This window comes from Theobroma cacao, chromosome 1 (assembly GCF_053813885.1).
Source record: "Theobroma cacao isolate CCN51 chromosome 1, ASM5381388v1, whole genome shotgun sequence".
NCBI classification, from domain to species: Eukaryota; Viridiplantae; Streptophyta; class Magnoliopsida; order Malvales; family Malvaceae; genus Theobroma; species Theobroma cacao.
Window position 1 is genome coordinate 2,398,634 of NC_142639.1, and position 15,894 is coordinate 2,414,527.

The window sequence follows — 15,894 nt, forward strand, 5'->3', positions numbered from 1 at the left end:
TCGTGTGTAGGTGGTAGTCATAAGAGCTATGCATTCAAGATTAATGTTTGGCCTAACTTTTTTTCAGCTTATCTACCTCTTAAAAGTAAAAACCAAACCAAGCCAAACATGATCTTTTGAAAAGTTCTTAAAAAATGTAACTTTTAAAAACACATTAATTTTCAAGAAATACCCCTCTCTCAATTAATCTCCCTCTCATCTCTATTTCCCTCTTCTCTACCTCTTTCTACAAAAACTAATAAAAAAACAAAAAATCCAATAACAGAATATCAAAATCTAGAATTTTTTTGTTCATACAAAGATTAAGAGAAAAAAAATCTAAAATTCAAAATTGTATTCAAATACTATTTAAAGATTTTCTCTCTTTTTCACAAAAAAAATATTTTAATATTAAATACATCATTTCCTCTTTTTTTTTTTTATTTTTTAGAATTGAAGCATCATGATCCGATTGCTTGTTAAATCAACAAAAATCTAATATTATTGCTACTATACAAGTTTGAAAGTTATTTTTATTTATTGATTTCTTCGATTTTAACATCTGAAATTATATATAAACTTGAAGTATTACATTATAACTTATTAGATGATTGAAGATGACATAAATACAGTTTACCAAATAGTTTTAATTTAATTCTAAGAGCTATTATTTTTCATAAGAGCTTAATAATAACTTTTAAGTTAAAAAAAAAATTAGGCCAAAGAGGCTCTAACACTTAAAGTTTATCAATTGAATCAACCTTTACCATTCTCAACCTTAATGTTTTATATCTCATCGCCTTATATCAAGGGTAGCATTTGGGATTTTAATTTGGTTGAAAAATGGAGAGAATTATATACTCAAAACTTGAAAATAAAAAAAATATGAAAAAAAAAATCTCTCCTTACGTAGTTCAAAACTTTTGTGAGCTTTTATATATGCGAGAAAGAAATGTGATTAATCAAAAAATACAAAAACTTCACTATGATTGGAATGAAGGCAACCTGTCATTTACTGGAATAGGGTATCCAATCCAAGGGTACAAAGATGTAATAGTAAGCTATAAAATAGACTATCAGCATAAAATTTTTAAAGAAAAACAAAAAGAATCTAATATCTGAGCCTTGTCCACCAAATAGCATCCACTCTATATTATTATATATAAGTAACATTAACTCTCGCTACAGCTACATAAGATGTGAATTCAAAGTAAAAGGAAAAGAAAAAAGAAAAAGAAAAAAAGAAAGCTTTTATAAAAACGATTTCCCATACCATCTTCTCTACTAAACCCAAAGGTAAAAAACAAAAAAAAAAAAAAATGTAGTCCCAAGACCAATGCAGATCCCTACATTTTAATTGTATGTTCCAAGAAGCTCTTCATCAAACCCCAAAAACCCAATGCTGACTTTAGATCTCAGAGGTAAATCTCTCTCTCTCTTTTGTTCACTTGTATGCGGCAGGCTTCAGCTGCACAAAATGAAAGAAGAAACAAACAGAAAGGGGAGTCATGAGAGGAAATGTTTACAAAGACTTGGAATTTTATAAGAAGTTGACATAGAACATTTTTACAAGTAGAATATTAATATGTACAAGTACCATCTAGGTTACAGAATATACTTGTAGTAGGATTAGTAGTAATTGCTTTTGTTCTTTCATGGATGGAAAAGCAACCGTGGCAGTATTATAAGGGATATGCGGTACTGAAAAGCAACCTCTTTTTCACTGAAGACAATACCAACTAAATAAGATTAAAAATTTTCAAATCTTTTGACAAGAAAACAATCCACATCCTACAGGAAGAGATGATGCAGAAGCTGACTGGAACTTCATCTCATCCAACGTCAATGCACTTCTTTCAAAAACACTACTCCTTTCTACACCATTACAAGGAAAGAGCACTCAACTTATTTCCCAAAAAAAGGTATTCTAGTACCAGTAGTATTAATTTTTGTTTTCATAAAAGAAGATTGAAAATTAGTGCCCTTTATTAGGTAAAAGGAAACCATCTAATAAGGGCACTGTTGTCTTTCAAAGAGGGTGTGAAGCAAATCTCAGAGGACAAGTCAAGATCATGGATTTGATCTACCACACCAAATTCCCACGAACCCACTGTCTAGCTACCTCCTTTTTGTCTCGTGCTTACTACAAAATCTAGTGCAGCAACGTATCATTTATTTCTGTTTAAAACAAGCTAATCAAGCCAAAATGAAAAACACATTACTGTTCATTCATTTTATTCTAATGGCATAAAGATTATCCCAGCAAAATTTTTCTTCATCAAATAATAGAAAGTAAGGAATTAAAAATGCAGGTTTTTCAAGTCAATCTAAGGCTCTGCCACCTCTCGTAGATGCCACTTATAGCTGATGAAAGGAATATCCCTCGACTGTGAAAAGACAATAATTCTCTTACCCACCCTTCTGCCTTATGCAATAAAGAGTAATTCTAGCTTTCCACTGGCACCAAACGATATTTCCCCATTTATGAAAAAACCCAACATACATTGCACACAAAGCTATCAAAGACCCTTTATAAATGCAGAGCTTATCTAGTATTCAGAAAACCCTCGGGGACAGGCAAACAACATAAGTTAATAAACCATAAAACTAAAACAGGGAAAAATTAAAACACTTTACCTATAATGAAAAATTGCTTTCATGAAAAAGCGGGAAGGCAGGCAGTCAATCTGCAAACAGAAAAAAAAAAAAAAGAGGTTTTTTTTTTTTTTTTATAACTCAACAAGGACCAATACTCCTACCCTCCTCGCTTCCTGACCTTTGCTGTTGCTGCTGCTGATTTTGGTGTGTTTGTTGCTGTTGATTTTGCTGTGCCGGTTGCTGTGGTTGCACTTGCTGTGGCTGAAGCAAAAGCTGTGCTTGAAGTGAATGACCCCCATGAGAATGATGATGATGATCTTGTTGTTGTGTCTGAATCTGATAAGGGTTATCGAAACTCCCTAAAGCCAATGACGGTGACATGGTAGCTGCAGTTGTCATCTGATTAAACCCAGTTGCAGTAACTGAGCCAGCCCCTTCAAACCCACTATTAAACCTCACAATCTCTTGCTGTTGATCCTGATGATGTTGCTGTTCATAACCTCTAAACATTTCTTGTTGTTCTCGTGCGGCTGCCGCCGCAGCCAATTGTTGTTGAGCCTCAAAAATCTGTTGTTGTTGTTGTGGTTCCCTTATCGCCAACTGCCCCACATGTGAAGCCGCCGCCGCCACCGCGGCAGCTGTAGGAATCCCCATCATTGGCATCATATTGTGTTGCATCACAGCCGAAGAAGAAGGGTTCCCAACATGTTGTGGCAAAAAAGCTGGCGGTTGTAAAATAGGAAGCATAGCTTGAGGACCAATAAAAGTAGACAGTTCCTTCTTAGCATTGTAAAGATCGTGTTGCATTTGTTTAAGCCTGTGTTGCAAGATGGAGATCAGGCCAACACAGCCATAGACTGGGTCTCGGAGACGAGCCTCAGCCTCATAGGCTAAAGAGTTGACAGCGTCTTCACGTTGGGAAGCGTTGAGTTCGTTTAAGAGCTTGGCTACATTACTGGCGCCGAATACCTTGTGAACGTTGGCGAATTTTTGAGGATTGTCTGGTGGGAAATAAGGTGCAAAGACGCATTCTTGAGTGCATTTTCGACGAAGAAACTTGCACGCCGCGCAAGGAGAGTTTGACGATGACATTTTTTTTTTTTGTTTTATAAACTATAAACTGAAAATGAAATGAACCCAGATCATCAACATTCAAGAATTTGGCAAGATCTTAAAAAACCCAGAAAGAGAAAACAAAACAAGAAGAGATCTAGGAAGAGGAAAGAGAGAGAGAAATCGTATTTAATATAAAAGTATTAAAAGTGCATTGGAATGAGAAACCACAAAGAAAAATGCATGGAGGATTCAAGGAAGCTTCTTCATTTCTTTCATAAAAAAAAGGAGAAAAGCTCTATCTTTTATCATCCCAGAAGAGAAGAACAAACAAGAAACCAAGAGAGATAGATTTTGATACCCAAAAAGCTCCTTTTTTTCATTGAAAACCTTACCTTTGGCTGAAACTGCCTGAGCAAAGCGGTATAAAGATCAATCAACCAACCAGAGCTGGCTCTTTTCTAAGAACAAATTCCCTCCAAAAAGATCGATCCTTCATCTTCCATAACTTACAGATCAAAACCTTAAACGACAAACAAATCATGCTGTCATGCTGTCGTTTCCGCAGAAATCTTCTTTATCTCTGTGTTTGTTTTTGTTTTCTTTCTCTTCTTGCTCTCACTGTATCGTGGAAAATCAAAGAGAACAGAAACAGATGGTCAAAGAAAACTTTAACCTAACCCTAAAGACTAGAGAAAACAGAGAGAATCCTTTTAAAATCAAAATCTGGGGTTTTTATTTTTGGTAATGTTAAATACCTAAAAATGTTAAAAAGAATTGGATATAAACTAATAAGAATAAATTTATTATCCCCTCAGAAGGGCAGGCCTCATACTCTGAGCGACAAATAAATGGTGTCTCTGAGTTACCTCTTTGTCCCTGTATTGTCTGCTTTCATTACCCAAATTGCCCTTTGCATTTTCTTTTTGTCACCTATTTGCCCTATTGTCTTGTCTTTGTACTATCAAATCGTAATTTAATGATGTCAAACCCAGGGAGAAATTGAGGAAATTAGTAGGCGTTGTTTCAGGAAAGAAATGCATTATTTTCTTGTTAAATAGGGAAATTAATTGGAAGCGTTATTGTAGGATTTAATTATTATGAGAAAATGGGAAATTAGTTACAAGGGGAAATTATTGGTACATAATGTGATTTCAGTCTTTTTAATCAAATCTTGGCTGCATAGAATTCAATGGGTGACATTTAATAATGGGAAAAGGTTAAGATTAACTACTATTAAAGTTTTACTTTGACTTTTCTATGTCAATTCTTTTTGAATTTAACAAATTAATATAAATAATTTTATCTATCATTTACAAGATAATTCTAAGAGCAATGTACAGCCATATCTTACATTCAAAATTAGGTTCAAATTCAAATACCTTCTCCCAACATCATTATGTATTAAAAAAAAAAGATAATTACAAATTGCAAATGTTTCCTTTACAACTCTAAATCCCAACTTGATATTTGAAGGGACAATTTTTTTTTTTAGCTTAATCATGTTTTTTTGCTGTAAACTTTAAATCAATATGCATATGTGTTCCTCGTGTTATTTCCATGAATTATAAGATAATCATTTTACAAGACATTAAATAAATATTTAATATTGAGTTTAAAATAGGGGTCGATGTCGCTGGTCGATCATCATCTAAATAATAATAAATTTGAAAATTTTAATCACTACAATCAATGAATAAATTAAACTTTTTAGTAGTTTATTTAGTTATTAATCTAGTGAGTATTCAGTTTTGTGCATGTTTAATTCATTCGAATAATAAAAACAAATAAGATTTCTCTTTCTTAGTAAAACGGATAAAATTCAACAAAATTTATTTATATTGTAGGTATAAGTTATAGGGTAAAGTTTTTTGTTTGAAACTTATTTATAAATTAATTTATATAATAACAAAAACTAAAGTACCCTATTATTATTATTATTATTATGAAAATTGAATCATACTAACCTTCATCTGTTCAACGAACATGGTTTAATTATTCAAAAATGAGTGGGGGTATAAAGGTAATTGTGGAGCAGAACTGGCCAAAAAAGGTTAAGCAGCACGTCCGTGTTAGCATGCGCGTCAACTCAGAGCGAGTATGTTCGTTCTCTTCCTTGCCATCCCACCACCTTTTAATTGACAGTTGTCTCTCCCGGAACAGAAAGGAAAGGATATTCCAGTAATTTCACTCTCCCCGGCACATCGTTTCTCGATTTCTCTCATTAATACGCTTGCTTTCTTCTTCTTCCTCGTCTTAGTCCTTCTCGCCTTTTTGATTTTGCATCAGCAAAAACAGGAAAAAAAGAAAAAGGAGAAGAAGAAAGACCAGGCACGACTGACGAGATGAAAGAAAAAGAGAAAGAAAATGACCTGCTATTCCCGGTCAAGGGGGCAGTACGGAGCAACTAGAAATCCTTTTGCTCATTGGCGACACCTGCCGCTGTGCTAACTGGCTGTGCAACATTGTGGTGCATCATACATCAGAGCACAGTCGTTTTGATTGATGGACCCCTTTTTATGAATTGCTTTAGGCTTCTCTTTCACATTCATTATCGAAGTGACTAAACCTCAAGCCTTCCTTCAATTGACTGATGGGCGCTTCCCCCACCCCCCACCCACCAGCAGCTCCCCTGCGCCATGACCGTTACCACCTATTCAATCTCCTTTTTCCTTTTTTTAATTTTAAAAAAAATTCAATTTCACTTATCTATGAATATCAAGATGAATTAATTCAATTGTTAAGGTTGAAGTTTATCTTTAATACATATTCCATTCCTTTTTTATCAATAAATAAAGATTTATCTTTAATTCATATTTTTTATATCTATCTCAATTTTTTAAAAAAACTTAAATAAATCGATAGGTGACATCAAATAATAAAACTAATTTTACGATGATTTTTTTTTACGGAACAAAAATTATATACTCTTTTTTGTTGGAAGACAATAATTATATACTTTGAATTAATTTGTTCATGTGATACTTTTTAATAATACTATTTAGTTGCTTAACAAAGACATCTTTTCGATCTCGAGGTTTAAAAGTTAATAAAAACTTAGAAGGGATGCAATTCAAGTAAGCATGTGACCGACCATGGCAACCATAAAAAATTATATATATAGTATATGCTTGGCTAATCGGTTTCTTGATTTTATCTGCCAAAGAAGTCAATTATTGTGTATAGAACTTTTCCCCACATTTTTTATGGAAAAATTTTCATCAATATTGCCTAGGTTCCTTAAGATAATTCATTTCCCTTTAACATACCGGATAAGGGTTTGAATGTGTCAAACTGTTTGAATAAAGAAATGGTCTTTATCGAGATGAGGTATGATTTTATCATCTATGAATTCTTTTTCTTTTTTCTTTGAATACAAGATAGCTACATTCTACATGGACAGTTGGAATTAATAAATTTATATCTGAGGCGTAGATTCAACAATTGGTAGTTAATTAATTGCTTACAAAGTCTAATAATATTACTATGTAGGATAAAAGTAAAATTGATAAGCAAAGTTCATGCTCAAACTTCAAGATGAATTATCTAAGATTTAACTATTGATGAGAAACATGGAAATTTGAGTATCAAAGTTTTATAAACAATCTGAACTTAACTCAGGGTCTTAAATGGTGGAAGAAGTATGAATAAATAACCCTACAAGGGCTGCAGCTGAAAAGATTGAAAAGAGAAAAGGGACATGAAACCCTTTTTTTTCCCCTTGAAGTTGGCTATGATGAAGGGATGGAGAAAGCCTGAATTGAACACACTTTAGGCCAGGGAGCAATTGCAAACAGGCCACACAGGGTAATCCCTTTCCTTTAACGGGACGTCAGCCATAAGGGAAAAAGGCCAAAAAAAAAAAAAACTCGAAGAAATAATAGTAGTGGAACCCACGAATGGGACTCGTGGAGGGGGGACAAAAAGGAAATAAGAAGGAAAAGAGAGAGAGAGAAAGAGAGAGAGAGAGTGGTTCGATGGATAGTAGTGAGTGAGTGAGTGAGCAGTGGTCTGGCCCCTGGCTGCAGCTGCATCAGCAGCTACGGGGTGATGCGGTGCTACCACTGACTCCACCCAGAGTGCCATTAGGCAGAGAGGTCCAGTGTGTTGGTGAGCAATTGCGTGCACAGGGATTCATTCCATTTATTGTAGTGCCCTTATGTCTTTCTCTCTCCCTCTCTGGTACAGATTTTTTTTTTTTTTGTGTGTGTGGGTTGGAGTGATACTGATATCATCTACTTCCTCTTTGTCTTCATTTACTGCTTCCATGGTATTACTATTACCATTCCATTCTTCCAATCTAATTTAAATTGACAGTTGTTTGGTCTTTGCCTTTGCTTCTACTTTGCTACTTTCTTTTTCTCTTTTTAGACTTGGATTATTGGTAAATCGCAATGCCCCATCACATCATATGGGGGCCATTACTTGGTTTCTTTTTTATGATGCAAATATATATATATATATATATATTAAGAGCCACAGAAAAGGGTTGTCCACAAATGTAAAACCAATCTCAATCTCTGCCATTAATTATGAGAGTTTAATTAAAAAAATTAGATGGCATTGCTCCATCTAATAAGCTCATGAAGAAAGAATGAGGAAGAATACTTGAGAAACGTGAATTGTTGTTCATTATTTGTATTACTAATTAATTTATATAGATATTAATGGTAGGTTTAAGATTTGTATAATTGCCTGCAAGTCAAATATATACTGCTTAACCCCACTGAAGTATTTCGTGATCGATTAAAGAAATCTTCACCTTGAGCATTGCAAACAAAAAATCATTCTCAACCACCACAAGGCCTGAATTATTCATTCATACTTGGTATTCATCAAAAGGGCACCTGATGATAGTCAGGATAATGACCTGTTTGAGGGCCAGGTCGAGGGACTAAGCTGCATGCAAATCAGCCATTTTGTCTCCATCTTTTCTACTGCATTATTTTATTCAGGCTTTTAGTTCCTCTACTTTTTTTTTTCTTTTTCTCTCATTTCAATTTCTTTTTAAATCTTGTTCTCTTTTTCTATGTTGACTTCTCAGGGGCTGGTAGGAAGTTCATCACGTGCATGGATTTGACATAGAATGCCCGGCCGAAAATAACTATTTTAATTAAATACATTGACACGAATATTCTGATGCCACCATTCAATCTGTCTGCTATTGTTAAATGCTTTCTCCACTCATCATCACTCGCCTGGAAATTCCCCCTTTTGAATTCTGTCCGCACACTCACTCTCTTCCTAGAAAATGGTTTAAAACAGAACTGTCATTAACCATCCAGATAAAATGTCTCGTGCAGTAATTAAGCTAAAGAATTCAGATATTATTTTCTTAAAAAGCAATTAAATTTATAATCCAAATTCATCTTAAATCCGAATATAAAATACTTGTACTTGATATACAGGTGAAATACTTACGTATATATCCGATTAAAAGATACCCATTAAATGTTATAAAAAAAAAGGGTGGATTTATTCTTTCTTTTTCATTTCAGTGTGGTGGCTGACATGGGTGTGAGCAGATGGAGGTAATACACCAAAAGCAGATGTTGGGGTTTTGTCCAGAATAGGCTACCGCGTGCGACTTACGGTAGAAAAAACACTGAGAGCAGACAAAAGGGTGTTTTCCCAGCGTCAGAAAACGCCAATGCCATTGGTATTTTGTTCGATTGTTAGGTAAAAGATTTAGTCAGATGATGAAACAGAAGGGAAGAGGATTTGATGGTGGCTTCAAGGATTCTCTTTTCAAATGCGTGCTTCACTGGCTTTAACTCTGATACGAGAAGTGATTTCGTCTCAAAATCACACATTTGTCTCAACCTTTTCCAACTGATAATGCAATAAATGTTCTTGTCTAAACAAATTAATTTGATGTCACGATAGTAGTGGTGTTTAGATTAGATATGTTAATTAAATTGCACATGTTAGATAAGATTTTTCTGAGATAATTTGAAATCAATTTGTAGTATAAGAGAATGCAAATGTACGTGAGAAATTAATGGGATTGAATTGTAAAGTTTTCTTATAAAAGATTCTTCATCATAAATCAAATTATCTCATTTAATAACTAAAATCTAGTTTAATTAGTACTCTAAACAATCTAATTAATTTTTTTATATAAATATTTTAACCATTTTCTAAACCATATCAAGACTTAAACGCAGTCTTAATCTAACCCTTTGGTCTGGGATGGCGACTCCATCGAATTTCTTTAAGATTACATGTCTGCAGGTAGCAAGTCAAATTCACATATAAAGCCAATGAATGTCGGCACAAGAACTTTGATTAACGTAAAATCTAACACCCATTATGATTGAATTCGTGGGGAACTGCTGCTTTTGTACCCTTTATTTTTTTTTTTCCTTGCTTGCCGCTAGGGTGAACCGTTACCTTTTTGCTGTATCATTGTTGCCCAGAAAAACTGTTCCACCAATCTCTGAGAAAAGGATACAATAATATTATAAAGAAGAAAGTTGAAGAACATGCAAGTTTGAACGATAATAATAAAAAAAGGGTTCAAGTTATTGCAAAGCTTGAACCCTTATGTTAATATTCATTGGATACTCAAGGGAAGGAGATGGTATTTCTTCCGAGTGGTTAGAAGTTGGAAACTTGAAGAATAGCACGATACAATTAATACAACTAAAACTGGCAACAATCAATCTCCGAGGGCTGCAAGAATTTTGGAAAATTTTGGTTGGTGCTGCAACTTAAACTAAAACCTCAAGTGGTTGCCTGGTGCAGGTTTCACACCTTTGGTTGGCCAACAAACTTCCATTTTTGTTAAGTAACATTGACTTCATACTTTCCACGTTTTTCTTTTTATTTAGTGAAAGAGAATTAGAATCTTATTTTTTAAATAGAAAAGATTATACATCAATCAATAAACTAAATATTTGAACGTAACTTCATATTTTGCAGGTTATTTTGAGAGACCATAACAGTTTTCTAGTTTTTTTTTCTTCTGGTGGCAAGTTGGGTACCTTCCTTTACGTTAAATAGCTCTTGGTATCATTTTTAAGATCAATAAGATGATCTTACTACTACAATCATATTGTAATAGTTAAAAAAATTAATAATTTCAAAACATAAAAAAAAAAAAAAAAAAGGAAAGAGGAAGCACAAAACTTGTTTGAGTTAGTACAAATGAATATTATTTAGAAATGGTCAAATTTTATGACGTAAAATAATTAAAACTTTGAGAGGAGGCAAGTTTTTAGTTCACATATTAAGAGGATAGTGTTGAATATAATTAATTTTACAGATTATTTTATATAGGAATTAAATTATTTCATTTTTTTAGATGAGAATTAGATCACTCCTAAATCAATGATCTAATCACTTTCGCAACGAAAGATTACTAAGTTGTTATCAAATACGGTGATGCAATCAGCATTTATAGATTACCATGGATGTTGGGATGATCAATGCACTAAGTAAAAAATGGATAAAATTCTAATAAAACGAACCATTGATGGGCCAAAACACCTAATGAATAAATTAGCCCATTGGATACAACAAAAGAAAACATGCATTGGGCTAACTTGGATCTTTTGTTTTTTAGGTTTGGACACAAATTGTACATAGTCTCCTCACCCTCGCCCAACAAAAAAGCCCAAACCATGGCCCAAATTCTTAAACCTCGCCGCAGTCCCTAACCATCCACAAAACCCTCATTTCCAAAATTCCAGAGACAGGCAACTGTCAGCAACTCATTCCGGCAAATTCCGTCACGGTGTCGATCCTACTTCGGGAAAAATCCACCGAATGTCCAAGTTGTGGCGCGGCCTGAAAACGGTGGTCCAAACCCCGACCGGGAACTCCCACCATTACCACACGATCCAAGCCATTCCTCGAGAATGCACCGGAAACCGTGTCTCCACGCGTGACCGAGCCCAAGGTAGAATCCCGGCCGTGGTTTTCTCTCAAGGCTTGCTAGAAAAAAGCCCCGCCAACCGTTCTCCATCCAGGAAACAACTTCTGACTACCGAAAGAAAGCAGATTCAAACCATCCTGAAGTCCGTACAACTCCCTTTCTTTTGTTCCACCACGTTCCCGCTTCAGATCCGGGCCGGTTCCGGGTCTTCGGTCTTACTTGATTCCGGGAGAGTGTTACCCATCAAGGCAAGTTTTTTCCTTTCTTTCTCTTGGTTTATCAGCTATTATTGTTACCCAACTTCAAATTTTGTTTTTGGCGTGTTTTATAGATTCATAGGGATGAGGAGAGTGGGAAGATATTGAATTTGGTGTTTGTTTGGGCGGATGAAGGGACTAAGTTGAAGGTTGATGTGCCTGTTGTTTTCAAAGGAGAAGAGGATTGCCCTGGTCTTAAGAAAGGTAAAATTTACTGAACATTGCCCCATTTAAGCATTGTTGATTAAGGTTATGCATGATTTAAATTTTATATGGAAATTGCTTCTGTTCATTGCTCCATTTAGGTGAGAATCTTATGTTTGCTAACTATTTGAAATTGTTGGTTAAAAAAAACTATGGAAATACTTAGGAATCTATTTTGAGGTTTTAAAAAATAGAAAGATAGTGAAGCCAGTATGTTTTATGAAGTCTTACTTTGTTATTTTCTTCATAGAGGGCAATGCTCATATGATACATGGTTTAACATGGTGCTTCTCGTTTCTTGAGACAAAATAACCGGTTTCATTTTATAATGAATATCTAGAAAATTTAGAAATACAGATGTGATTTAGCCTGTAGAGATTGATATTTGTTGTTTTTTTTTTTTTTTAAATATTTTGGTGTATGCATGTCCCTGGGCATCTTCTTGCATATATATGTTATATAATGTTGAAACTTCTGATGTTTATGAGCTACATTTTTCTAGAGGTCTGTTATTGATGGTCTGATATTTTCTCCGAGAGTTTTTTTTTTTCCAACTTCTTATCTATTTCAGGTATAATTTTGCAACAAACGTGAATACAGAAAAGAGTCCTAATGACAGGTTTAATAAGTCTGGGGCTGAAATGCTGAGCCAGTAGAATGCAAAAATCCAAGTATTAGGCATTTGGCATGGTTGAAACTGCCTCTTTATTTTATGGAATTTATGACGCACTATCTTTAACCTTACATATTCTTGGAGCTTTGCTCATTGTTATCCACTTCCTTTGTTGCTCATCTTCTGCATCTTAATTGTCTTTCCTGGCTTTTCATATTATTGCTTCCATTAAATGCTGTTACCTTCTCATTTGTCTGGGTTCGAGCAACAATGCACAAGGACCCAAACAGGCAATGCCATTTTATAATTGCCTCTCTATACCCTTGACTTCTTTTCTGATTAGGAACTATCTCGTAAAGCTGACAAACAGGAATTCTTACTGGTTTCCTCATTCTAATGCTTGCTTTCATGTTTGGAGAAACACTTGTTGAACTTCTTTTTACTATCATTACCCTTGTTATGTAAATGTGGGATTGCTCAGATATCTCTCATATGATTTTGGCCCTGCTTTATCTCATTGAATTCTAGGACAATCTGAATATAATTTGTCATTGCCGAACGTTATTTGATGATACTTTAATGCCATAACAGGTGGCTCCTTGAATAGGATAAGAACTAGTTTGAAGTATCTATGCCCAGCAGAACACATTCCTCCGAAGATCGAGGTGGACGTAAGCAAATTAGATATTGGTGATAGAGTGTTAATGCATGATGTTGAGGTTCATCCATCCTTGAAGCTTCTAAGCAAGAATGAAAGCATGCCTATGTGTAAGATTGTGGCGACAAATTTTGAAAACCCAGAGCCCATGAAGGTATAACTATAGAAGCATGAATTTGACTTTCAAATTTGGTGATGCATAACTCACAAGATAAAAGCATTTCAAGAATAAGTCTGATATTTCTTGTGGTGGTGCTTTGAGATTTCCCAAGTGATCAGGAATTTAACATTTAAGAGTGTAATCAGACAGTGCTGGTTTTCTTTAGGACTCTTGAATGGAATCACTGGCATGTTGTGTCGATGCCTTTAACTGTTTCAAACCTTGTTTCGAAGTATAATATTAAGGGGAGGTGGTTCCTGTGAAATGGTTAGTCTATTGATTGTAGAATGCAGAATTTGAATAGTTTTCAGCCTCTGGTTAGACAGAGTATAGATTCAGACAATGAAAATTTTGTTCACTGCATATTTGTTTATGATTTGTTGAATGTTGATGCTAATCTTATCTCTAGGCATGGAAGCTCGAAACTGACCAAATGGTTGTCTAATTTTTTCTGTGGTTGGTGAGATTTGAGAGCACTAAGATTTTCCGAGCTTCTACTCATTTCTAACATAGGCTTTCTTAAGACTTCTCTCAGCCAAGCAAAAGATGTCGGCTGTCCATGGCTGTCAAGCTATTTAAGGACTGTGTCTTCCATTTTCCTTCAAAAGACTTTACTCTGCCAAAAGATGTCGGCAGCTCATGGCTGACTAGCTAGTTATAGAAGACCCACATTCCACCGGATATAATATCTTCAAACAACCTATTCTTTGTTTCTCTCTTGCCTGCAAGTAAACTCGACCCTTCCATTCCACTACCACGACTGGGAGGTGGCGACCTGCTGAAGTTAGACTTGGTATTAGAGACAAGTATGACTCTTTCTTTACCTTCAGGCAGTAGCAATATCTTAGGAAGATGTTACTCCAACTGTCTGCTTCGTACCCCTCAGGTTGAAAATTGTTGTCTTTTAGATAACTTTTGTCGCTTTTTAGTTGACAAGATGTAATTAAAAACCAGAATCCTAAGCCTCAGTCAATAAAAATTAAAAATATATATGGACAATAATGGTTTTCGAGTCTCCCATTTTGGTCGTAACCCCGTTTCCCGGTTTTCGATTTTCTCGCAAAACGGTGGCTGCTCAAAGCGTCTGTATCCTTGAGAGTCAAACTTTTAAGGAAGCCTTACAAAGGCGACGCGTCCCAAAAGACAAAGGCCCTTTCTTTCTCTCCCGTGTAACTCCGTTGAATGTTTGACTGTTGAACTGGCCTAACGGCACTCTGCCAAGTGGAGTGTGACTTGGTCTTATAGCTGCTCACTGTTTTTTTCTTCGACTACAGCGTGGCTTTACGTAGGAAACAACATAACAAAAAAAAAAAAAATTAATGTCTCCCCTTTTTTTTTTTTTTTTATAGATGATGAAAATGGATGTAAAGAGTAGGACCAAGTCGGTTCATCGACTTCTTCCTGCTTTCTGTATATAGTAATAAATTATTACTTCTGCTAAAGCTTGTTTTCTCTTCTTAACTAGACAAGACTTTGAAATCTGAATCTCATTTCTTATGTGGATTCCAAGATTTCAGTTTGCTAATTAAGGACAAAAAATATATAAATAATAAACCTTTGATTTTCATTTCTTCTTAACTTATGTTATCCAAAAAACAATGGTATGCAAATGCAATTATCGGAACTTGGAAGTTGGAATAATCACACTTTTTGGAATTGGTCTGCAATTTTTTTTAAAAATTTATCAAATGATTGAATTGCCACTAATTCACCATTATTATCAGCAATAAAGTAACTGGAGTGGTCATTGAAGCATCTTCGAATAAGTAATGACGTGGGCCTTCCCCAAGGAAAAAAGGGTCCAAACTCAAATTCTAAACAGAGTTTATTATACCAATTTGTCTGCAATTAGCATATGGAACAAGGTTGATCAAATTCGGAAGAACAAAATTGCATTTGTTTATTTGACTAGTCAAATCGATCGAGAGGATTCATTCTCCTCTTTGCTGGCAAACATGTCGGTATCAGGATCCAAGCCTATGATGATCCTGTTCATATATTTTCTTAATGGATATGAAACATGGCGTTAACATATATATACATATGTATATATATATATATATATATATATATATATATTTATAACAACTTGTTCTTTTTTTTGTTACTTTTCTTAATTGAAATGGTAGGGTCAATTATTTTTTTAAAAGGTATACCTACTTTCTTTTTTTATTTTTATCTATTTTCCTGAAAGATGCATTTAGCAATTAATGATTTATCAGTGACATAATCAAGTTGTAGTATTCATTTGTTCTTCTCTATTTTGACAAAAAGATTGGTATTTATTATCTACCTACATTACCTTGATGTCAACAAAACTGATTAGTTTTGATTAAGAAGTAAAGACAGTTATTTCTTAATTTTAATTTTGAAATCTTATTTTTTAAAAAATATTTTAGACTAAATCAGTATTGAGATTGCGATCAATTTTTAAAATTACGAGTGAAATGGATGTTTTTTTTTTTCTTTCCAAATTTCATATTATATTTATTA

At 34.3% G+C, this 15,894-nt stretch overlaps 2 protein-coding genes across 2 annotated transcripts; one reads left to right on the plus strand and one right to left on the minus strand.

Moving 5' to 3' along the window:
- Nucleotides 1–968: 968 nt before the first annotated feature.
- ASL1 (ASYMMETRIC LEAVES 2-like 1) lies at nt 969–4,415 on the minus strand. Its single transcript, XM_018114035.2, has 3 exons — nt 4,026–4,415; nt 2,617–3,697; nt 969–1,447 (listed from the first exon to the last, which is right to left on the minus strand). Exon 2 carries the CDS (start codon nt 3,667–3,669, stop codon nt 2,716–2,718), a length of 954 nt encoding a protein of 317 aa, XP_017969524.1. The 5' UTR covers nt 3,670–3,697; nt 4,026–4,415; the 3' UTR covers nt 969–1,447; nt 2,617–2,715.
- Nucleotides 4,416–11,293: 6,878 nt separating this feature from the next.
- Nucleotides 11,294–13,764, plus strand: LOC18611079 (Ribosomal protein L25/Gln-tRNA synthetase, anti-codon-binding domain-containing protein). Its single transcript, XM_007047110.3, has 3 exons — nt 11,294–11,757; nt 11,841–11,970; nt 13,175–13,764. Exons 1-3 carry the CDS (start codon nt 11,401–11,403, stop codon nt 13,399–13,401), a joined length of 714 nt encoding a protein of 237 aa, XP_007047172.3. The 5' UTR covers nt 11,294–11,400; the 3' UTR covers nt 13,402–13,764.
- Nucleotides 13,765–15,894: the final 2,130 nt, after the last annotated feature.

Coding starts and splice junctions, on each gene's coding strand:
- ASL1 (XM_018114035.2), bottom strand. CDS start 3,669: ATGTCATCGTCAAACTCTCCTTGCGCGGCGTGCAAGTTTCTTCGTCGA.
- LOC18611079 (XM_007047110.3), top strand. CDS start 11,401: ATGTCCAAGTTGTGGCGCGGCCTGAAAACGGTGGTCCAAACCCCGACC. Junction 11,758..11,840: donor GGAGAGTGTTACCCATCAAG/GCAAGTTTTTTC, acceptor CGTGTTTTATAG/ATTCATAGGGATGAGGAGAG. Junction 11,971..13,174: donor TTGCCCTGGTCTTAAGAAAG/GTAAAATTTACT, acceptor ATGCCATAACAG/GTGGCTCCTTGAATAGGATA.